This window comes from Phyllosticta capitalensis, assembly GCF_038381095.1.
Source record: "Phyllosticta capitalensis strain CBS 128856 chromosome Unknown BKA78scaffold_10, whole genome shotgun sequence".
Taxonomy (NCBI): Eukaryota; Fungi; Ascomycota; class Dothideomycetes; order Botryosphaeriales; family Phyllostictaceae; genus Phyllosticta; species Phyllosticta capitalensis.
This window is the reverse complement of record NW_027117448.1, coordinates 507,260-523,707: the sequence shown is the minus strand read 5'-3', so window position 1 is coordinate 523,707 and position 16,448 is coordinate 507,260. Positions and strand designations below refer to the sequence as shown.

General features: G+C 54.1%; 4 protein-coding genes across 4 annotated transcripts; 1 reads left to right on the top strand and 3 right to left on the bottom strand.

Annotated features, from left to right (window-relative positions):
* Positions 1 to 926: 926 nt before the first annotated feature.
* Positions 927 to 1,979, bottom strand: BKA78DRAFT_257077 (O-methyltransferase-domain-containing protein; the record flags this gene model as incomplete). Its single annotated transcript, XM_066885152.1, has 2 exons — positions 927 to 1,089; positions 1,144 to 1,979. Coding segments are annotated over 2 exons (999 nt in total), but the record flags the coding sequence as incomplete, so codon positions are not given.
* Positions 1,980 to 3,581: 1,602 nt separating this feature from the next.
* Positions 3,582 to 5,378, bottom strand: BKA78DRAFT_323180 (uncharacterized protein). The gene has a single exon (XM_066889179.1). It carries the CDS (start codon positions 5,155 to 5,157, stop codon positions 3,781 to 3,783), a length of 1,377 nt encoding a protein of 458 aa, XP_066740352.1. The 5' UTR covers positions 5,158 to 5,378; the 3' UTR covers positions 3,582 to 3,780.
* Positions 5,379 to 8,441: 3,063 nt separating this feature from the next.
* Positions 8,442 to 10,592, bottom strand: BKA78DRAFT_298755 (WD40-repeat-containing domain protein; the record flags this gene model as incomplete). Its single annotated transcript, XM_066886958.1, has 4 exons — positions 8,442 to 8,661; positions 8,719 to 9,856; positions 9,903 to 10,511; positions 10,562 to 10,592. The coding sequence occupies 4 exons, from the start codon at positions 10,590 to 10,592 to the stop codon at positions 8,442 to 8,444; spliced, it is 1,998 nt and encodes a 665-aa protein (XP_066740351.1).
* A 1,226-nt stretch (positions 10,593 to 11,818) lies between these two features.
* BKA78DRAFT_360511 (P-loop containing nucleoside triphosphate hydrolase protein) lies at positions 11,819 to 16,092 on the top strand (the record flags this gene model as incomplete). The annotated part of the gene is made up of 3 exons (XM_066892416.1): positions 11,819 to 12,056; positions 12,126 to 14,961; positions 15,014 to 16,092. 3 exons carry the CDS (start codon positions 11,819 to 11,821, stop codon positions 15,681 to 15,683), a joined length of 3,744 nt encoding a protein of 1,247 aa, XP_066740350.1. The 3' UTR covers positions 15,684 to 16,092.
* Between the last annotated feature and the right edge of the window lie 356 nt (positions 16,093 to 16,448).

Sequence of the window (16,448 nt, the reverse complement as noted above, 5' to 3'; positions counted from 1 at the left end):
CAAAGCAAACTGGTCGATCTTTTTGCGCGTTTCCATCAATTCTTTTGGTGTTGATACTTTCAAATGCCCTCCGCACTCACGTGACTTTGCCCCGTGGGGAATCTGCATCGACCAGCTGGGGAATTTGTGGTCCCCCTGCCGCTCATCACCAGTGCGGACCACGCTGTTGTCAAGCGACATATACCGTTCACGCCTTCTTCAAACAGACCTCTCGCCAACATCACACCATGTATCGCAAAGAATTCGACGACTTCACGCCTCCCACGGCCAAGAGTCAGACGGCCGAGCTTTGACCGCCATCCTGCACGACGGCGGTTGATGCCGACCGGTGGTTTTCGGGGCTTTGCCTCGAAACGGGTCACCTCCACGAAAACCCCCGGTCCCCGCCTCCCACGATTTCCGACGTGCCCATGGGGACGGGGAATACGCACGACTAGCCAAAGCCCAGAAATGACGCCTTGGATACGTCTGCGACTTACGACGACAGCAGGTTTTGACTTTGACGCTCCGGCTCGACCGTTCCAAGTTGCGACCTTGCATTCGCGGCGATTTCTCGATTTCGAGCAAAATTTTCCTCGATGGCGCCGTGAGAAGTCGGAACTTGGAATCCGCTCTGCTGTCTTTGCGACACGGCCACCGTGCCTTGCGCTTGGACCTGACTCGCGCCCAAAGGACCAATTGAAACTGGACAACACTTGCCAAACACGACGCACTGGCGGACGGACTCTGTGAAAGTAACGCTCTGGTCGAATGCCCGTGGTCAACATTATTGCCGCATCACCGCGTCATCGCTCCCAAGTCTTCTGCTGCAGATCTGTACTTCCACTCAAAACAAGTCCAGCCAAATGTCGCGCAGACAAAGCAGGTATTATTCGCAACTGCAGAGCGCAATTGGGGGCCGAATCATCTCCTTCAACGGTCTCCTCTCATGGCTTCCACACGGACAATATGTGAACAAAGTTTGTCCAGGGCCACTCCACGAATTCAACGGCCCCAAATCTCTCATCCGCTTCTTTGAACAACTTCCTCCAGTCTCCTTTGGTCCTTTCCTTTCCGTTATGAGCTGAAAGCATGGTAAGGTCCGCGAGTCTACGAGATTTTTCAGTATCTTTTTCCGGAGCACTCCTGGTGCGCGAGACTCACCTAATAAAGCGTTGAGCGTTCTCTGCTCTCGCTTGTTCAGGAACCAGCCACTCATTCACCACCACCGTGGACCCTTCCTTCATCGCTGGGATCAAGTTGCGCAGAATCTTGATGCAGTACGCGTCCGACCAGTCGTGCATGATCTTCGAAAAGAAGTAAACATCGGCGCCTTTCCACTGTTGCTCAGTAAAAAAGTCCTGCGCCTGGCACTGGACGCGCCCTTCGAGTTCCGGCGGTATTTCTTTCTTGGTGATTTCGACCGTCCCTGGCAAATCTTCAACGACGCATTTCAAGTGCCGAGTTGCTCGAGCAATGGCCATCGCAATATGCCCATGTCCTCCGCCGACATCAACCATGACAGCTCCCGGGCGATCAATCTCTTGCCATATGGATCCGTCATCCGTCGTGTTGTGCACCGCGCGGAAGGCTTTGCCAGCTCGCATGGCAATTTCGGGATTCTTTTCAAAGTGGAGAAACAGCGGATCCTTGGATTGGTACGCAAGACTGAAGCCGCATTCCGTTGGCTCTGAAACGGCTGGCCACTTCTCAATCGCATCAAGCGCCCGAGTGTGGAATTTGACAAGATCTTGAGCGACAAATCCCATAAACGACAGCCAGTACGGGTCGAGCAACGAGCGACTGATGGCATTGTGGGCGAGGACTCCAGGAGAAGGCTCCTCAAAAATTCCCAAGGTGACTGCATTGCGCAGGATGCGAGCCAATGGTTCTTCAGGGACCCCAGCCTGCTTTGCAAGGTCTGTAAAAGTCGTTCCAGTCTTCTCATTGACCTTGGGCGGAATGTCATACCGATACAGAGCTTGAAAGCTTATGTTGTCAGTTCCCTACGCCAAGGTCAGTTTCCACCAATTTCGGGCCACAGGAGTCGCAAAAGGAATGTCAACTTCCAGTTTTGGTGCTAAAGCCGCGGGCACATGGCGAGCACTCAAATGACTAGGTAGACATGCCTGTGTCTGGAGTGCATTCAAGTGCCTTGCCGCCCAAATATTTGGACAGTTGAGCTTGTAGAAGGGCAGCTTCAGGGATCATTTGAAGCACCCCTGCTCTGCCTTCAGAGTTGACATTTCCTTTGCGGCCCACTGTGGTGTCTTCAGGAAGATGAACGCTTACGCTGCTTAGTTTCTCTCGGACGTAATCCCTCGGACCGTATGCCTGCCTCAGGAACTCATTCGCTGTGTTGATTGCCCGCTCTCGGGACTCTTTGAATTGCACAACAAAGTTCTTGTGATCCGGGGCGCCAGCCGTGGTCGCCAAATTGGAAACGTCTCGCCCTGCTGCCACATGGGAGTCTAGCTTCTTCGCTTCCTCCAGAAGCTGCTCTGCAAGAGCTGTAAAAGACATGTTGGATACAACCGTATTGATTGAAACAAGGTAACAGTCAGAAAAGCGGAACGCTGAGGAAGCTTTCTTTGCTCTCCATCTGGATGCAAGCTCGACTTTATACTCATGACAACTCCCAAGACTCAAGCTTTTAGGCACAACTACCTGAACCACACAGCCATCTCGTCACACATGCTCAATGGTGAGTCAACACATGTTTCCGCACTCAACGTCAACTCAAGTTGGGCCACCATGTATGCCGCTCTACCAATCCGCGGAGTCGCCGCGGCATCAGTGTATTGAGGCGGAAAGTCTTCCGTCGCGATGTTGCTGGCTGACAAACGTCGCTCTGGCTTCAATGTCCGCCGTTGCGGATAGGGCGGCAGCGACGGACCAGCTGTGTTGGCGAGGTCGAGACGATCGAGGTAGGGCTATCCCTGCGAGACGCGAGGGGAAACTGGTGTTGATGTTTAGCGTCACGAGTTGCCCGGCAAACCGAAATGCTTCGGACGGCTTGCTAAAACTCGTGGCAGTTGCATGCTCCTCACCACCACCAGATTTTGCTCTCGTCATCCAAATGCACACAAATCTAACCCGTATTTCCCCCGCCCCAGAGCTGCCATCTCCACAGGGTTTGCGCACACTGCGCAACCGGCAAGAGCGACGGCAACGTCAATTCCGCGACAGCGCGGATGAAATTCCTCGACCTCATCTTCATCCTTGCCATCGCCTTGTCGGTCTATCAAACACTTTGCTCGGCAGCATTAGTGTAGTCTTCTTCACTGATCCCACGGGTTGCGCTCGTAGCTTTTTGCCCTTTCGATCGAAGAGGGGCTGGGAGCCTGCGGGTCCAATCGTCACTTGCGAACCCGAACGCGAGCTCCTTTCCGCACGGCCTCATCCGAAAGGTCTTTAACAGCTCGAGTGTCTTGGATGCCGTTGATGCAGGAGAACAGAATGCGGGAAAGCGCAGAATGCTTACGCCTTTCAGCAGTTGGCTCCAAGAGATACGAGTCTTGCATGGTTTACTCACACAAGCTTCAGGACGAGGCCCAAGCTGGTGCCAAAGCCGTCAGACATGGCTGCGATGTGTATGAAATGCGCTCTCAATTCACGATGCATTCAAGCGCGTGGGAGTCTGACTACTTCGCACCCCTTTGACGCCAAAGCCCCGATTCTCCTAAATTACATTACCCTGATTCTTTCCGAAAAGCTTACAAGTTGACAACGACCGACAAAGACAGAACGACAGCAAAAGCAGAGATAACGCGCTCCGACAACACATCTCCTGGACATCAATCACCCGCAATCCGGCAAAAGCTCCTTCAACAAATCTCTCCATCCATCGATACCTTTTCTTCTCATCTCCAGCTTCCTCTCTTTCTCCAGGAGCGCCCACTTCGTTGCCGCCGTACCTTGGAAGCACCAATGAAGACATCCAAACACCGCCTCTTCGCCGTGAATGCTGCAAGCATAAGCTACCGAGTCGAGGAAAGGATCAAGCTTCCAAAACAGGAGAGTACCATCCTTTTGAGTACTAACCTCGCCAGTGGCGTACGCAGGAGTCGGGAAGTAGAAACCAATGTCGCGCGCAATGTGCTCGGGATTAGTATGGCGCTTGGCCACCAGGGCCTGTTGGATGGCGGACACGCTGTTGTTCAAGGCGTCGAGGCGCCTGATCATGGACTCACAGTCATTCCCGACGGTCTGTACGGGTCCTGTCTGTCGCACCTCCGCCTGAATCCCACGGGCCTTTCGACGTTCATACAGCTGTCTTTCCCTGGCCATGGCTTGGTATACCTCCCTTGGAAGTCCCTCTTGTCTGTACCACTGTCCAAAGGTTCCGTTGATGAACTGCTCGCCCTGTTGGAGCAACAATGCAGTGTTCAAAAGACAGGGGTCAGACCGATCGAATGGCTGGTTGAGGAGACTGACCCGTAGGTACCGGCCTTCGGGGTCGTAGTGGTCGATGAAGAGTCGCAAGTTTGCCAGCTCGGCCAGGCCCATCATTTCCTCCGGCGGACGTCTGGCCTTGAGGTCCTCGTAGATGTGCTGGAGACGGTAAGCCTCGGTGAGTAGGACGTCCATTTCCTTCGCACTGTACGAGCCGTACCCGGATTCATCGCGCTTTGGCTGGCGGGTGTTGTAAATGCTTTGAAGAGTTGGGGGTGTTTCGCCTGCCATTTCCGAAAGGAGGGGACAGATTGCACGGCTTTTCCTAGTGCGTCGTCCTTGTCTCGGGCGCGAGGTGTTCCAAAAGAGATGAATGAGGACGCAACCCCAGAAGGAGCATTTGCTTTCACAAAGAAAGGAGCTCAGCAAACCAATGGCCGACGCTTTGAAGCAACACAAGACTTGGGGGAGAAATTTGGAACCCGAAGCAATCGCGAGCGAAAATTTTACGTTGAACGACGATGAAAGCAAGGATGTGGGCATCACGACATTTGTCAGCAGGCCCCCGCAGCGGCTACTTCTTGGGTCGCAACAAGTACGCCAACTGACCAAACAAGGATCAAATATCAATTTACTGTTGACCGAGGAACCTGAAAGAAAACTTCTACATTCGTGGCATAGACTTGTAGCAAGATTCAAGTAGATCGTTCGCTGGAGGATTGTAGTCAAAAGGTGGTTTGAACGTCGGCTCTGGAAATACCCTTTGAAACATTCTGGCCACATCCCAAGCAAAGTCCGTCTCTGGTGACCGGAACGATGTATTGATTTCGGTTTCTCTCACGCAGATATAGAGAGTGTCGATGGCGTCATACACGTCGAAGTAGTCCTTCTCGGGGATCTCGAGAACCATCTTCCCGTGTCGACCGTCGTGCTCGTCAACCTTCGGATGCCAGCGGCGACTGCGATTGCACACCTCTTTCTCGGTGTGACGCAGCAACAGCTCGAATGAGTCTCGCACCCCAGCACCCCAGGCTGATTGGTCTTGTTTGTTGTGGAGGAAGTTGAACCACGGCTTGGCCCATAGACAACAGAACTCACTCCGCTCAGCCGTGAACGTCTTTTCGTTGACCGGGGGCAAGTCAGACATCTCCGTCCCAAGGCCGGACCATGAGGCGCTGAGAAAGGTATTGAAGTAGTACCCTTCGCCGTCGTAAAAGCGAAGGAAATACTTGATCTTTTTGTCATGGCTTTCATTGGAGAGATGCTTGTTCTGTGGCATCTCGCGGATGAAGCGCAACCGGTAGGCTTCCTGGAGGAGCAAAGAAAGCATGTCGTCGCCATAGTCGGGCAGGCCAGCGGCGTTGAAGTTAGGATAGGCGTTGGCGTCGAAGGTCGGGACTTTATGGTCGATCGTGAGAGCGGCCACTGGGTTGCGGTTAAGGATAAAAGTCGGCGGTGCCATTTTCTGTGAGGAGCCAAGTGGAAAGTGCCAGGAAGGAAATGGAAGCGGTGAGAAGAGCAGGTAATTTGCCCTGCACGCGAAGTTAGCAAACCTTCCGAGTATTTGCATACCACGTCGACGCGTTTTGACGCGTCAACCACGAGAGATGACTTACACTTGGTGTCGGTTGGAGTTTTGGCTGACTGGTGCTCGATTTGAATGGCCAACGCTGAACGAGGGTCAGGATCTGGATCACGAAGGAGGCTGATGGCAGAAAAGTGGGAAAGATGGAGAAGGAAGAAGCAACGGGAGAGCAGAGATAGAGCGTGTAATTATACCTGCGCCAAGCTGTCCTCCAGTCGCGTCACCAGCGGCCAGTGAGATGCATGAACGAGACCCATGAACGAGACCCGTCAACAGAGGATGGCCGAGTCAGGAGTCACTCCGCACTTGCAGGCACCACAGATATTCCGCATCTCAATGTCTACTATGAATTCGCTCCAGAATCTACACTGATCATGAAGACCAGTGCAGAGCAAATGAATGCTGTGTGAACATTGCGTGTTTTGACATGGCCGACATTAGAGGCCAAGATATAGCGCTTGGGCACGTCCTGAACGCGCTTTGATGCACGACGCTTGCTTGGTCACCAGCGGAAGAAGGCATTGTCCGTCCATCTGTCCAGTGATCCATTTTCAGCTAGAGTCTTGCGCGAAGGCGCCACAATTAAGGAAGAATTGGACGGAGTGGTAAGCCATTGAATCCGTCCATGCCCCCTTTCACTTTGGCGTATTGCGCGAGTGACAAGCAAAGCATTCATGAGACACAATCCGAGGGCTTTTGCGACATCCCCGCGTGCAGATAAAGCAAGCGCACACAGTACATCTCTTCATGCGCGCGCCAAATTTAAGTTTTGACTTGAGGGTTCGGCAACGATAGGCAAAAGATTTGCCGCTGCAAGTTATCCTCTTTTGGAGACGACACCCTCAGCAGGCGAACACTTACGCGTCAAAGACGCGTCAAGGGTGAGAGGCGGACGCCATGGCGGGGGTGTTGCGGGGCAAAGATATTTTAGGAGTTGTAAAGCTTAATGTCGAGCTACTTCAAGATTCATGCGGGCCACACCAAAAATGCATGTTCCCACTGAAACCTGAGCGCTGGAAAACAAGGAAGTGATTAAAAGCAGACAGACAGTCTCAGGATGATACTTATCAACTCCCCAGCAATCTCCAAAAGACGGTAGAGAATCGCGATGTTGACCGCTCACTCGGACATTCCTGTGAACAAGTCTTGCTCTGGCTGGCTACTCCCATACAGTAGCAGTCGTTCAAGTGGTTGAAAAAAGACAGCACCGAGCTCCGAACCACCAAGGCTGCAATGGACGCGCTACTCCCAGAAAAAGTGCAAGGCAACAACATCACAGCCTACCCTCGGGCCACGGTTCCGGTGGCATCAGCACCAGCAGCAGCAGCAGGTGCCAATCACCGCTTCTTTCCACCTACGTCCGCCCAAAACCCAAAGCTCCACCGCCCCAAAAAAGAAAAAGCCAAAATCCAAAAAGAAAAAAAAAGATGGACCTGACGCGGATCGAACTCATGGTTATAGCATGCTCCAGAAGGCAGATCAGGCGTCGCGGAACACCTCTCCACCTCCCCGACCAGCACGCCACCAAGACGTACCCATGCGACACACGCCAGCGTCCTTGGTAGCCGAGCGGAACTTTGGGGGGTATAAACATGAATAAAAAGAAGAGGGGGAGGGAGGGGTGTGGAGGGAGGGCCAGAGGGGTTTGGGCCGTGTTGATTGATGTCTACGAAGATGCTGGAGCGGCGGTGGCGATGGTATTGTATTGTGCATGGGCGGTTGTTGGTGATGATGGAGGGCAAGGTGGAGGAGGGCTGGGCGCGGAAGTCTGGCGCAGTCAGCCATTAGATATTCGTCGTCATCGTCGCAGCAGCAGATAGGCGCGTCCTCTGCGCGTCTTCCATAGAACAACAGCCTCATGGCCATCTTCATTTGACTACAGACAGCACTGCACCCACACAACAGTCCTCCTCCCTCCCTACCTACCTCCGCGACTGCGACAGCCGACCACCAAACAAACAAAACACCCTGAAAATGCCGCGACCGGTCCGTCCGCCAAAGGGCGCCGCCTTGCCTGATACTGATAGCATACCGAATGTAGCCCACCAACAACAACAACAATAACACGAACTACCGCGCACATGACATGTAGCAAGCATGAACAACGCGCGCACGTCCCATCATCAAAAATGCCCAACGCCTGTCTGCACCGTCAGCTCTCTCCCGTCATGCGCGACCTCGGCAGACGTCGTCAGAGCGTTAACTCCCCAAACGAAGTCCTCGATTTTGCGCAGTCCGTATAAACTTTGGAACCAAATAAAATGAGCAGTTGTGAAAAAATTCCGTGGGTATACCCAAATGCAAAAAGGGGGGAAAAAAGATCAAGCGGTGGAGAAAGGTCCAAAAGTGCCGCCCCGCGCGGTGCGCTCCGTCGACTGTCTGGCTGCCCATTCCAGCGGTCCAGTCTGCTGTCCGGATGGCGATGTTGCGCCGTGTTGCCCAAAGTCTGGATTCAGCCGTTGCTCCGGCCTCAGGCTCGAGGTCATTTGGGGATGCTCATCTCGTAGCCCAACAAGACTTCGGTCGAGTTGCCCTCCCATCCGCGATTACCGCCGGTCGAAATCATAAACGTGCATGTGGGGTCAATGTACAGCTGGGAAATGACGCCGGTTCGGTGGCCGGGAACGATGAGGTACGGGACAGCAGAGTGCTTGGAGTCTTGGTCGTTCAGTTCGTACAGGCGCAGAATATCATACGATGCACTGTCAAAGTGTCAGCGTCCACGTGCTTTGTAGGTGGTAGACAAGTTTCAAACGTACCAGACCAAGTGTTTGCCGTTGGGCATTGCCCTGACGGCGCTAACGGCACCGGAGACAGAGGGGAATTTGAATATACGCGAAGGCTCGCGGAGGCCTTTGTGGAGGCTGTATTCGTCGACGGTGCCATTGCGACGCCCTGCGTAAATAAAGTTGCCGTCGGGCGACCAGCACGCATTCATACACCATGGAACACTACCCGTGATACGCGCAATAGGGTTTGGCTGTCTTCGATCCCAAACACGTAGCGTGCCGTCGATTGAGGCGTCCATAAAAGTGGTGTCCGACGACGGCGGTCCATCATCATGAGCCTGAGGATTTGTGGCCTGCGCGCCGTCTGAAGGATCTTCCGCATGTGGGAGGCCGTTGGGCGGAGGAGCCGAATCTCCTTCCGCTTTGGTGGCATTGGTCTGACTGCCGGTCACCAGTTGAGAAGCTCCATCGTCCAACCCTTCGGTGGCTTGCACAGGACCACCTGCGTCAGTCATGTCTACATCTCCTTGTGCGTCTTCTTCTTCAGCTTGTCGAATTTCGTTGGCGATGGCTCGCGAAAACTCGTCATCCTCGTCATCCCCGAATCCCGCAGCCGCGGTATTTGCACCTGCGGTATCGCCATTTCCGCCAAATAGAGAGTCATTGTCGTTGTCGCCGAATAGCGAGTCATTGTCTGCATCCGCATCTTGATTACCAGACGGCGGGACACCATTGGGCAACACGCCGTTTGCTAGGGGCTTAGAGTCGTTGTTCGAACTAAAGGTACCATTCGTCATCAAGGGCAAACCAGCCTCCTCTGGCACCGGGAGCGTTGAGAGTGGGCGCGGCTCAATGGCTGATATTTGTCCGCCACTAGTCTCGAACCGCCTTTTGACTTGGCCTGTGTTTAAATCCCAGTCGTTGATGGTCTTATCCCAACTACCGGATAGAACAGACTTTTCGTCTTGCGAGAGACAAAGGACAGATACGGCAGAGGTATGCTTTCGTAGCGATGTTATTCGATGGCCTTCCTGATGTCGCACAGTCTGGAGATTGATGGCGCCAGACTCGGTGCCGGACAGCAGCCATAGGGCTTGGTGGTGAACAGCAAGAGAATAAACGGGAGAAAGGCTCGTGGAGTCATCATTTGTTGCAGATGAGGATCGATCTTGTGCGCATTAGCAAACTTTCTGCAAGGTGGCTTCCCAGATTACCTGGTGAGTCTTCATTTTCCCAGTAGCTCAGCAAGACACCAGCTTTGGTCACGCTGTCCACGAATGGATGCCGTTGCGCAACGGTCAGCATTAGCTTCCCGTTCGCAGTATCCACCCAATTGAACTTGCGGATATAGCCATCGGCCCCACCACTAAATACCCATCGCATGTCTGGTGTTGCTGTTATGGTGTTGATTGAGGTACTGTGAGGAGCGGCAATTGTGGGTACTATGTCGTAGGTCGATGCAGTAAGGGCTTCTGGTCGCACCGAGGGGCGCCAGGGTAGAGTCGAGGTGGACGGAGTTGTTGAGCGGTGTGGCGAGGCTGAAGCCAGGCGTATTGTCGGCTGGGATCTGGGGGCATCCTGCGCGGAGGTCGAGCCGTTTGTTGCTAATTGTCTTCCTTCGCGCTGGGCGCGTGAAGGCGAATCTGGCGTGTCGTCTTGATCTTCGTCCTCTTCATCGCCATCCTCGTCGTCGTTGTCTCCTTCGGCATCGTCCTCGCCTTCTCCGTCACCGTCGGCATCAGCGTCAACATCGGCGTCGCCGTCCGCGTCGCCGTCGTCCATGTCCTCCATGGTCTCGTCAACGTCGTTCTCGGAGCTCGACTCTGCAGAGGAATCAGAAATTGATGCGCGAAAAGAGCTTCTAAAGCAGTACCATTCTCGTCGTCGTCTTCGAAGCTCACCATCTTGGGCGCACTTTCAGTCAAAGGCTGAGCACCGGATCGGGGGAGCTGGTGGGAGGTTCCAAAAAGTCGCGCGGGAAGCTCGACCGGGGGAAGCGTCGAAAAGGCCAAGGAGCAAGAGAATGGACGCGGACCCGAGAGACAGCAAAAAGTGGTGATGGCAGAAATAGAAGAGCGTGGTCTCCGGACAGCTAGGGCACGCGCTTGGCGTCGCGGTCCAGTACCAGCCGTCGCCTTGGGCGGTGAGCGGGGCAGCGGGCCAAGCTTCCCCGCTGCTCCACGGTCCCTGTCAATCTGTTGACCTCTCGCTCCCCACGCGAGCCATCTGCAGGTACCGTCGTCCATAACAAACCCATCTTGATTCTGATTTGTAATTCTGAGTCTCCCAGCGAGAACCGATAGCACTCAGATGTCGTCTCATGGACTGATTATTTCCGCCCGGCCTCGTCCGTATCAACTTGAGATGAGCCCCGGAAATCCTGGCGCAAGTGCATCTCCAGAAGCACGGAGCCACAAGCACTACCCAAAAGCGTTGGACAGCCTGGCTGCTTCACGCCTTCCAGAAAAATGCTTTGGACCATCCGGTTGAAGAGTGTTTGTCTGGTGTTACCCGAATTTAGTACCATGCAGGCGCCCGCGTTTGCGTCGGAAGGGTTGGTTCTGTAGGTACTGGATGGAGCTGTATGTACACTGTTGACACCAGCGGGAAAAAAAGTCATCTCAAATTCGACTGTATTGGACTATCACCCAAGAGCACCGCGTCAGCGTAGGTACATACCTCCATCTTTTCTGTAGACAGATGCCTGTGGGAAAGCCTGTGGTGATGAGAAGCCTGCAGCCAGCCACCTAGACAAGCAAGCACAAACGAAGTGGTTTGCTCGCAAAATCTCAATCATCGCCATGACGATGAATTTGTTGTTGTGGGATGGTTGAGTTGGCTTCCATTGGACCTGCCACTTTGAGGTGCTCCTTCCCGCACCGACAGCCGCTTACCTTTAATCACCGCGCGGCACATCATCCATCACCAAACTACTGCACTCGATTCTTCTCGTCTGCTCCCATTTTACTCTCATCTTCATTCTTCACCTGCTGACCATAGCGCCGCAATCGTTGAGGCATCGCAAGCTCTTTGGTCACTCCTTCACTTTGTCCAGTTTCGCACAAGCCGCTTCCACTTTTCCAAGTTGTCCTCTCGCAAGTCCAAGGCTTGAGCTTCTGATAGAGGCACCATGTCTGCCTCCGGCCATCAGAGGCCGAAGAAGCCGCTCAAGAGCTACTTCGGCGACTCCACCGAAGCGTCTGAGAGCTCCATCGGCGAGGGCTGGACTCCGGCTCCTCCCCAGCGCCGCAGCAGACCAGCAGAGCAAAGCAATCGCCCGCCCTTGATGGACAACTCCAACCGCCGCTTCATCCCAGGCCCGGAAGAGGAACCTGAGGAGGAAGAGCTCAACCCTGGACTTTCTGAGCGTTTTACGCAGCAACGACCGCAATTCGATCCATCATCGAACTTCCACGCCCCTCGCAACCGTATCCAAGCCACTTCCGATATCAAAAAATACCTGACCGACACCGAACTTTCCGTAAACGCTTCGTCGTGGCTCTCAAAGCCGGAAATCCCCACTACGGATGAGATTCTAGACGAAAATCAAGATGGCGAGGAAGAGGTTGGTTTGTTCCAAAACAAGATCGAGGGCGCATGGGATTCCAAAGAGCACTATCTCGAATCCCATTTCGAGCTCATTCGTGAGGATGCCATGTTGCCTCTTCGACAAGCCATCGGCCGCATTCGACGCGATCCCTACCATCCAGAGGAGGTGTACGGCACCACCGTCGGACTTTACGAAAAGGTTCACATTCTGGGAGTCAAGTTTTCCAACAGAGGCATCGCGGTCCAAGTCGAATTCTCTCTCAAACGTGTCGGCAAGCAAGTGCGTTGGGCGCAATCAAAGCGGCTTCTCACAGGCAGTTTGGTTGCCCTCACCACTGAAGACGACTGCTTCCGAACAATGTGTACAATGGCGACCATCGCATCAAGAACAACTCTAGATCTCGACCAAAATCCTCCCAGGATTGAGCTTTTCTTTGCTCGCGCAGAGGAACTCGAAATCGATCCTAGCATGACGTTTTTGATGGTAGAGGAGCGCTCTAGCTTCCTCGAGGCTAGCCGTTACACCTTGCGCTCACTTCAAAAGCTCATGAGAGAGCCTTTCCCGATGCAAGAGCACCTCGTTGAGGTGGAGCAGGAAGTCTCGCCTCCCAAGTACGTCGACGAGAATCCACTCACGAACTTGAAAACTGTCTTTGCGAATGGATGCCCCGAGAGGATCGACATTCTCGGAAATTGGCCCGAGGGTCTTGAGACTGAACTAGACAAGACGCAGCTGAAGTGCCTCCAACGCATGTTGACGAAGCGTCTGGCGATTGTGCAGGGTCCGCCAGGAACCGGAAAGACCCATGTTTCTGTCGTCGCCTTAAAAGTACTGCTTGAAAACATGGGCGACGGACCACCAATTATCGTTGCTTGCCATACCAATCACGCCCTCGACCAGCTGCTCCGTCATGTAGCTCAATTTGAGCCCGAGTTTGCGCGCTTGGGTGCTCGCTCAAAAGACCAGGAGGTCATCAAGAACAGGACCTTGTATGAATTGAGGCAGCAAGAGAGATTCCCCAACATCCCTGGTGGCTTGAAACTACCTGCAATCCGTCAGCACGCGGAACTTGAAAAGGAAATGAAGGAGGTGCTCGAGCCCCTAGCGATCTACAATGAGATTCTCAGCCCGCGGACACTGCTGCAGCTGGGCATCCTCAATGAGCGGCAAGTCGACTCGCTTGAGAACCCAACTAAGAAATGGGTTGAACATGGCGCAACGGAGGACGACGAGGAAAATGCGAATCCCCTCGAGCGCTGGCTCGGGCCCAGTTCTGAGCGTGTGGAGCGCAACAATGAGCTCGATGCCTTTGGATTTGACTATGAAGAGGTCGACCTTGAATGGGAACAGCTGAGAGAGATTGAAGCGGAAACCGGAGTCAAGTTCGACGATGACGAAGAAAAAGGGCTTACCGGAAGAGATTTCAAGTTGGGCGACGCGATCAGAGGCAAAGAGAAGGATCACCTCGACGATGGACAGGCTCGCCATTTGCTCAATGAGAAAACCGACATGCATCGAATCCACAAAAAGTACCGCGGCGCTGTCTACAACTACCTCAAGCGCCAGGTCAAGAGTTGTGTGTTGTCCAAGGCTCGCGAGATTGCAAAGAAGTACCAAGATGCAGCCATTCGACGGGTCCATGGATACTGGGAGGAGGACCTTTTCATCCTGAAAAAGCAAAAAATCATTGGAATGACAACGACTGGATTCAGCAAGTACCGCGCCCTCGTCTCCGCGCTCAAGCCAAAAGTTGTCCTCATCGAAGAAGCGGCGGAAACATTGGAGGCTCCTGTTGCTGTGACTTGCGTCCCCTCTCTGGAGCATCTCATCCTGGTCGGAGATCATCAGCAGCTGCGGCCTCACTGCCAGGTCAAGGATCACGAGGATGAGCCATACAACCTCAACATGTCTCTCTTTGAGCGTCTTGTCAAGAATGGCGTGGAGTTCGACACGCTGCGCAGACAACGCCGTATGATTTCCGAGGTTCGGCGCTTGCTCCAACCCATCTATGGCGACCTCATTGCCGACCATCCCATTGTCAGGGATTTGAATTATCGACCACCTGTGCCGGGAATGGGCGGCATCAATTCCTTCTTCTTTACACACGAATGGCAGGAGACCAGGGATGTGTCCATGTCGGCATGCAACAACGACGAGGCCAACATGATCATCAAGTTCTACGAGTACCTGTACTTGAACGGTATCGCTCCTGAGAACATCACGGTCTTGACATTTTACAATGGCCAGCGCAAGCTCCTTCTTCAGAAGTTGCGTTTGAATCCAAACTTCCAGGGAGCTGGCCGGTATTTCAAGGTCGTTACCGTCGACTCGTACCAAGGCGAAGAAAACGATGTCGTCATCCTGTCGCTTGTCCGTAGCAACGACTGGGGCTCCGTGGGTTTCCTCAACATCAAGAATCGCGTCTGCGTGGCCTTGTCTCGTGCTCGACGTGGCTTCTACCTCTTTGGCAACGGCGAGCTCCTCGCTTGTGAAAGCAAGATCTGGGCGCAAGTCATCACCATAATGGCAGGCAAAGCAGGTTTCAGGCTCAAGAACGAGCCTCAGATGCGGCTGGGTTATTACTTGCCTCTTATGTGTGAGAATCACGGTAGGAAGACGTTTCTCGCCGAGCCCGAAGATTTTGAGAGTCTTCACGGAGGCTGCGAGATTCGGTGCACTGAAAAGTTGCCCTGCGGCCATGCATGTCATCTCCGCTGCCACCCGTAAGTCACATTTTAATCAGCCGACTTATCCACACCCGCTAACAGTCCACAGCTTCCCTCACGACAGCGTCGTCTGCGCCCGCCCTTGCAACCGTACCCTGCCATGCGGACACCGCTGCCAGGAAATCTGCAGCGACCCATGCCAGTGCCAGATATGCGTCCGCACAACGGGCAGCTCGACCGCGTTCCTCAAGCCCGGCACGCATTTAGGTCTCGATAAGAAGGAGACGAAGCCATCACCGCCTTCACCCAAGTCCTCGCCAGGCCCTTCCCCTAGACAACGCATCGCCAGCCCCGCCGAGTACGAGGCCCCCGAGGCCGCCGGAGCATACGCAACCGCCTGGCAGCAGTTCCCGGCTAACGTCCGTCAACACGATGCCGATTTTGCGGCGGAGCGCGCCCGCGAGCATGAGCAGCGCGAGGCGGAGGCTGCGGCCGAGGCCGAGAGGGACGAGCTTGAGCGCGCGGTCGAGCGCATGGTCTTTGGCGATGCTGACAATGTGCCTCCTCCTACCCCGGCCGTTCCCTCGCCCAACCGTGTCGTCCACAGGAAGACGGGTAGCCGTGTCTGCTACACTGACACGTGGGGTTCTGCTCGTGGTCCTTCTGGTGGTCCTGGTGGTGCTGGTGGCCCTTCTGGTGGTGCCGGTGGTGCAGCTGGTGCTAGTCGCAGGGGCAACATGAACAACAGCAGCCAGAGCGAGAAGAGTCTGCTGGACTGAGGAGGGAGTGATCGGTCGTTTGGGCGGGCAGATGGATGGAAGGAGATGCCACAGTGGATCTGCAAAAGGAAATATCAACTCCAAGTCTTTGGACACGGATTCTCGAAGACTCCCCGTGGGTACATACGAAGAGCATCCAAATCTCCAAAACAGCCCAGAGTTTGAAATTTCCTTTCGCCATCCACTGTGAAGGCATTTGAATGGGCGCTTTGCTGCGTTGCTTGGGTCGTAGGTCCGTTCGATCCGCAGTGCAGTCCGTCGGTCACATACGTAGTAGCCTAGATTTCACAGTGGTGAGCTAGCTGCAACTCGTATCGCAGCTGGCACTAGGTAGAGACACAGATGAACAGACGGATAGGTCGGCGGCAGGTGGGTGAGTGCCTCGCCTCCGGCTGCGCGGGCATGGATGACTTTATCTTCTGAACATTTTCTGTCCAATTGTGAAGCATATGATGTAGGCATGTACCCACCCACACGTATCGATGACCTCCCCAGTCGCGGCGCGTATGTACAATACTCTGACTTGAGAGTTGAGAGAGCACAGATTGCCTTATGCGCGCCCTCGTGCAAAAAAAAAAAAAAAAAAAAAACCAGGGGCAAACGGGGCGGGCCGGCATTCGATTTGCTCGTCAAGTGGTCTCTGGTCTGGTCTGGTCATCAATGTATAATGTAGTGGAGCCCCGTGAGCCGCATAAGAGTAGGTAGGTGCTCTCTAGAGCTTCCAGGTCTGGTCAGGTCAGGTCTCCAATCCCGTTTTCTTCGCCA

Excerpts from the sequence above, each read along its gene's own strand:
- BKA78DRAFT_323180 (XM_066889179.1), bottom strand. The coding sequence starts at position 5,157 with ATGTGGCCAGAATGTTTCAAAGGGTATTTCCAGAGCCGACGTTCAAAC.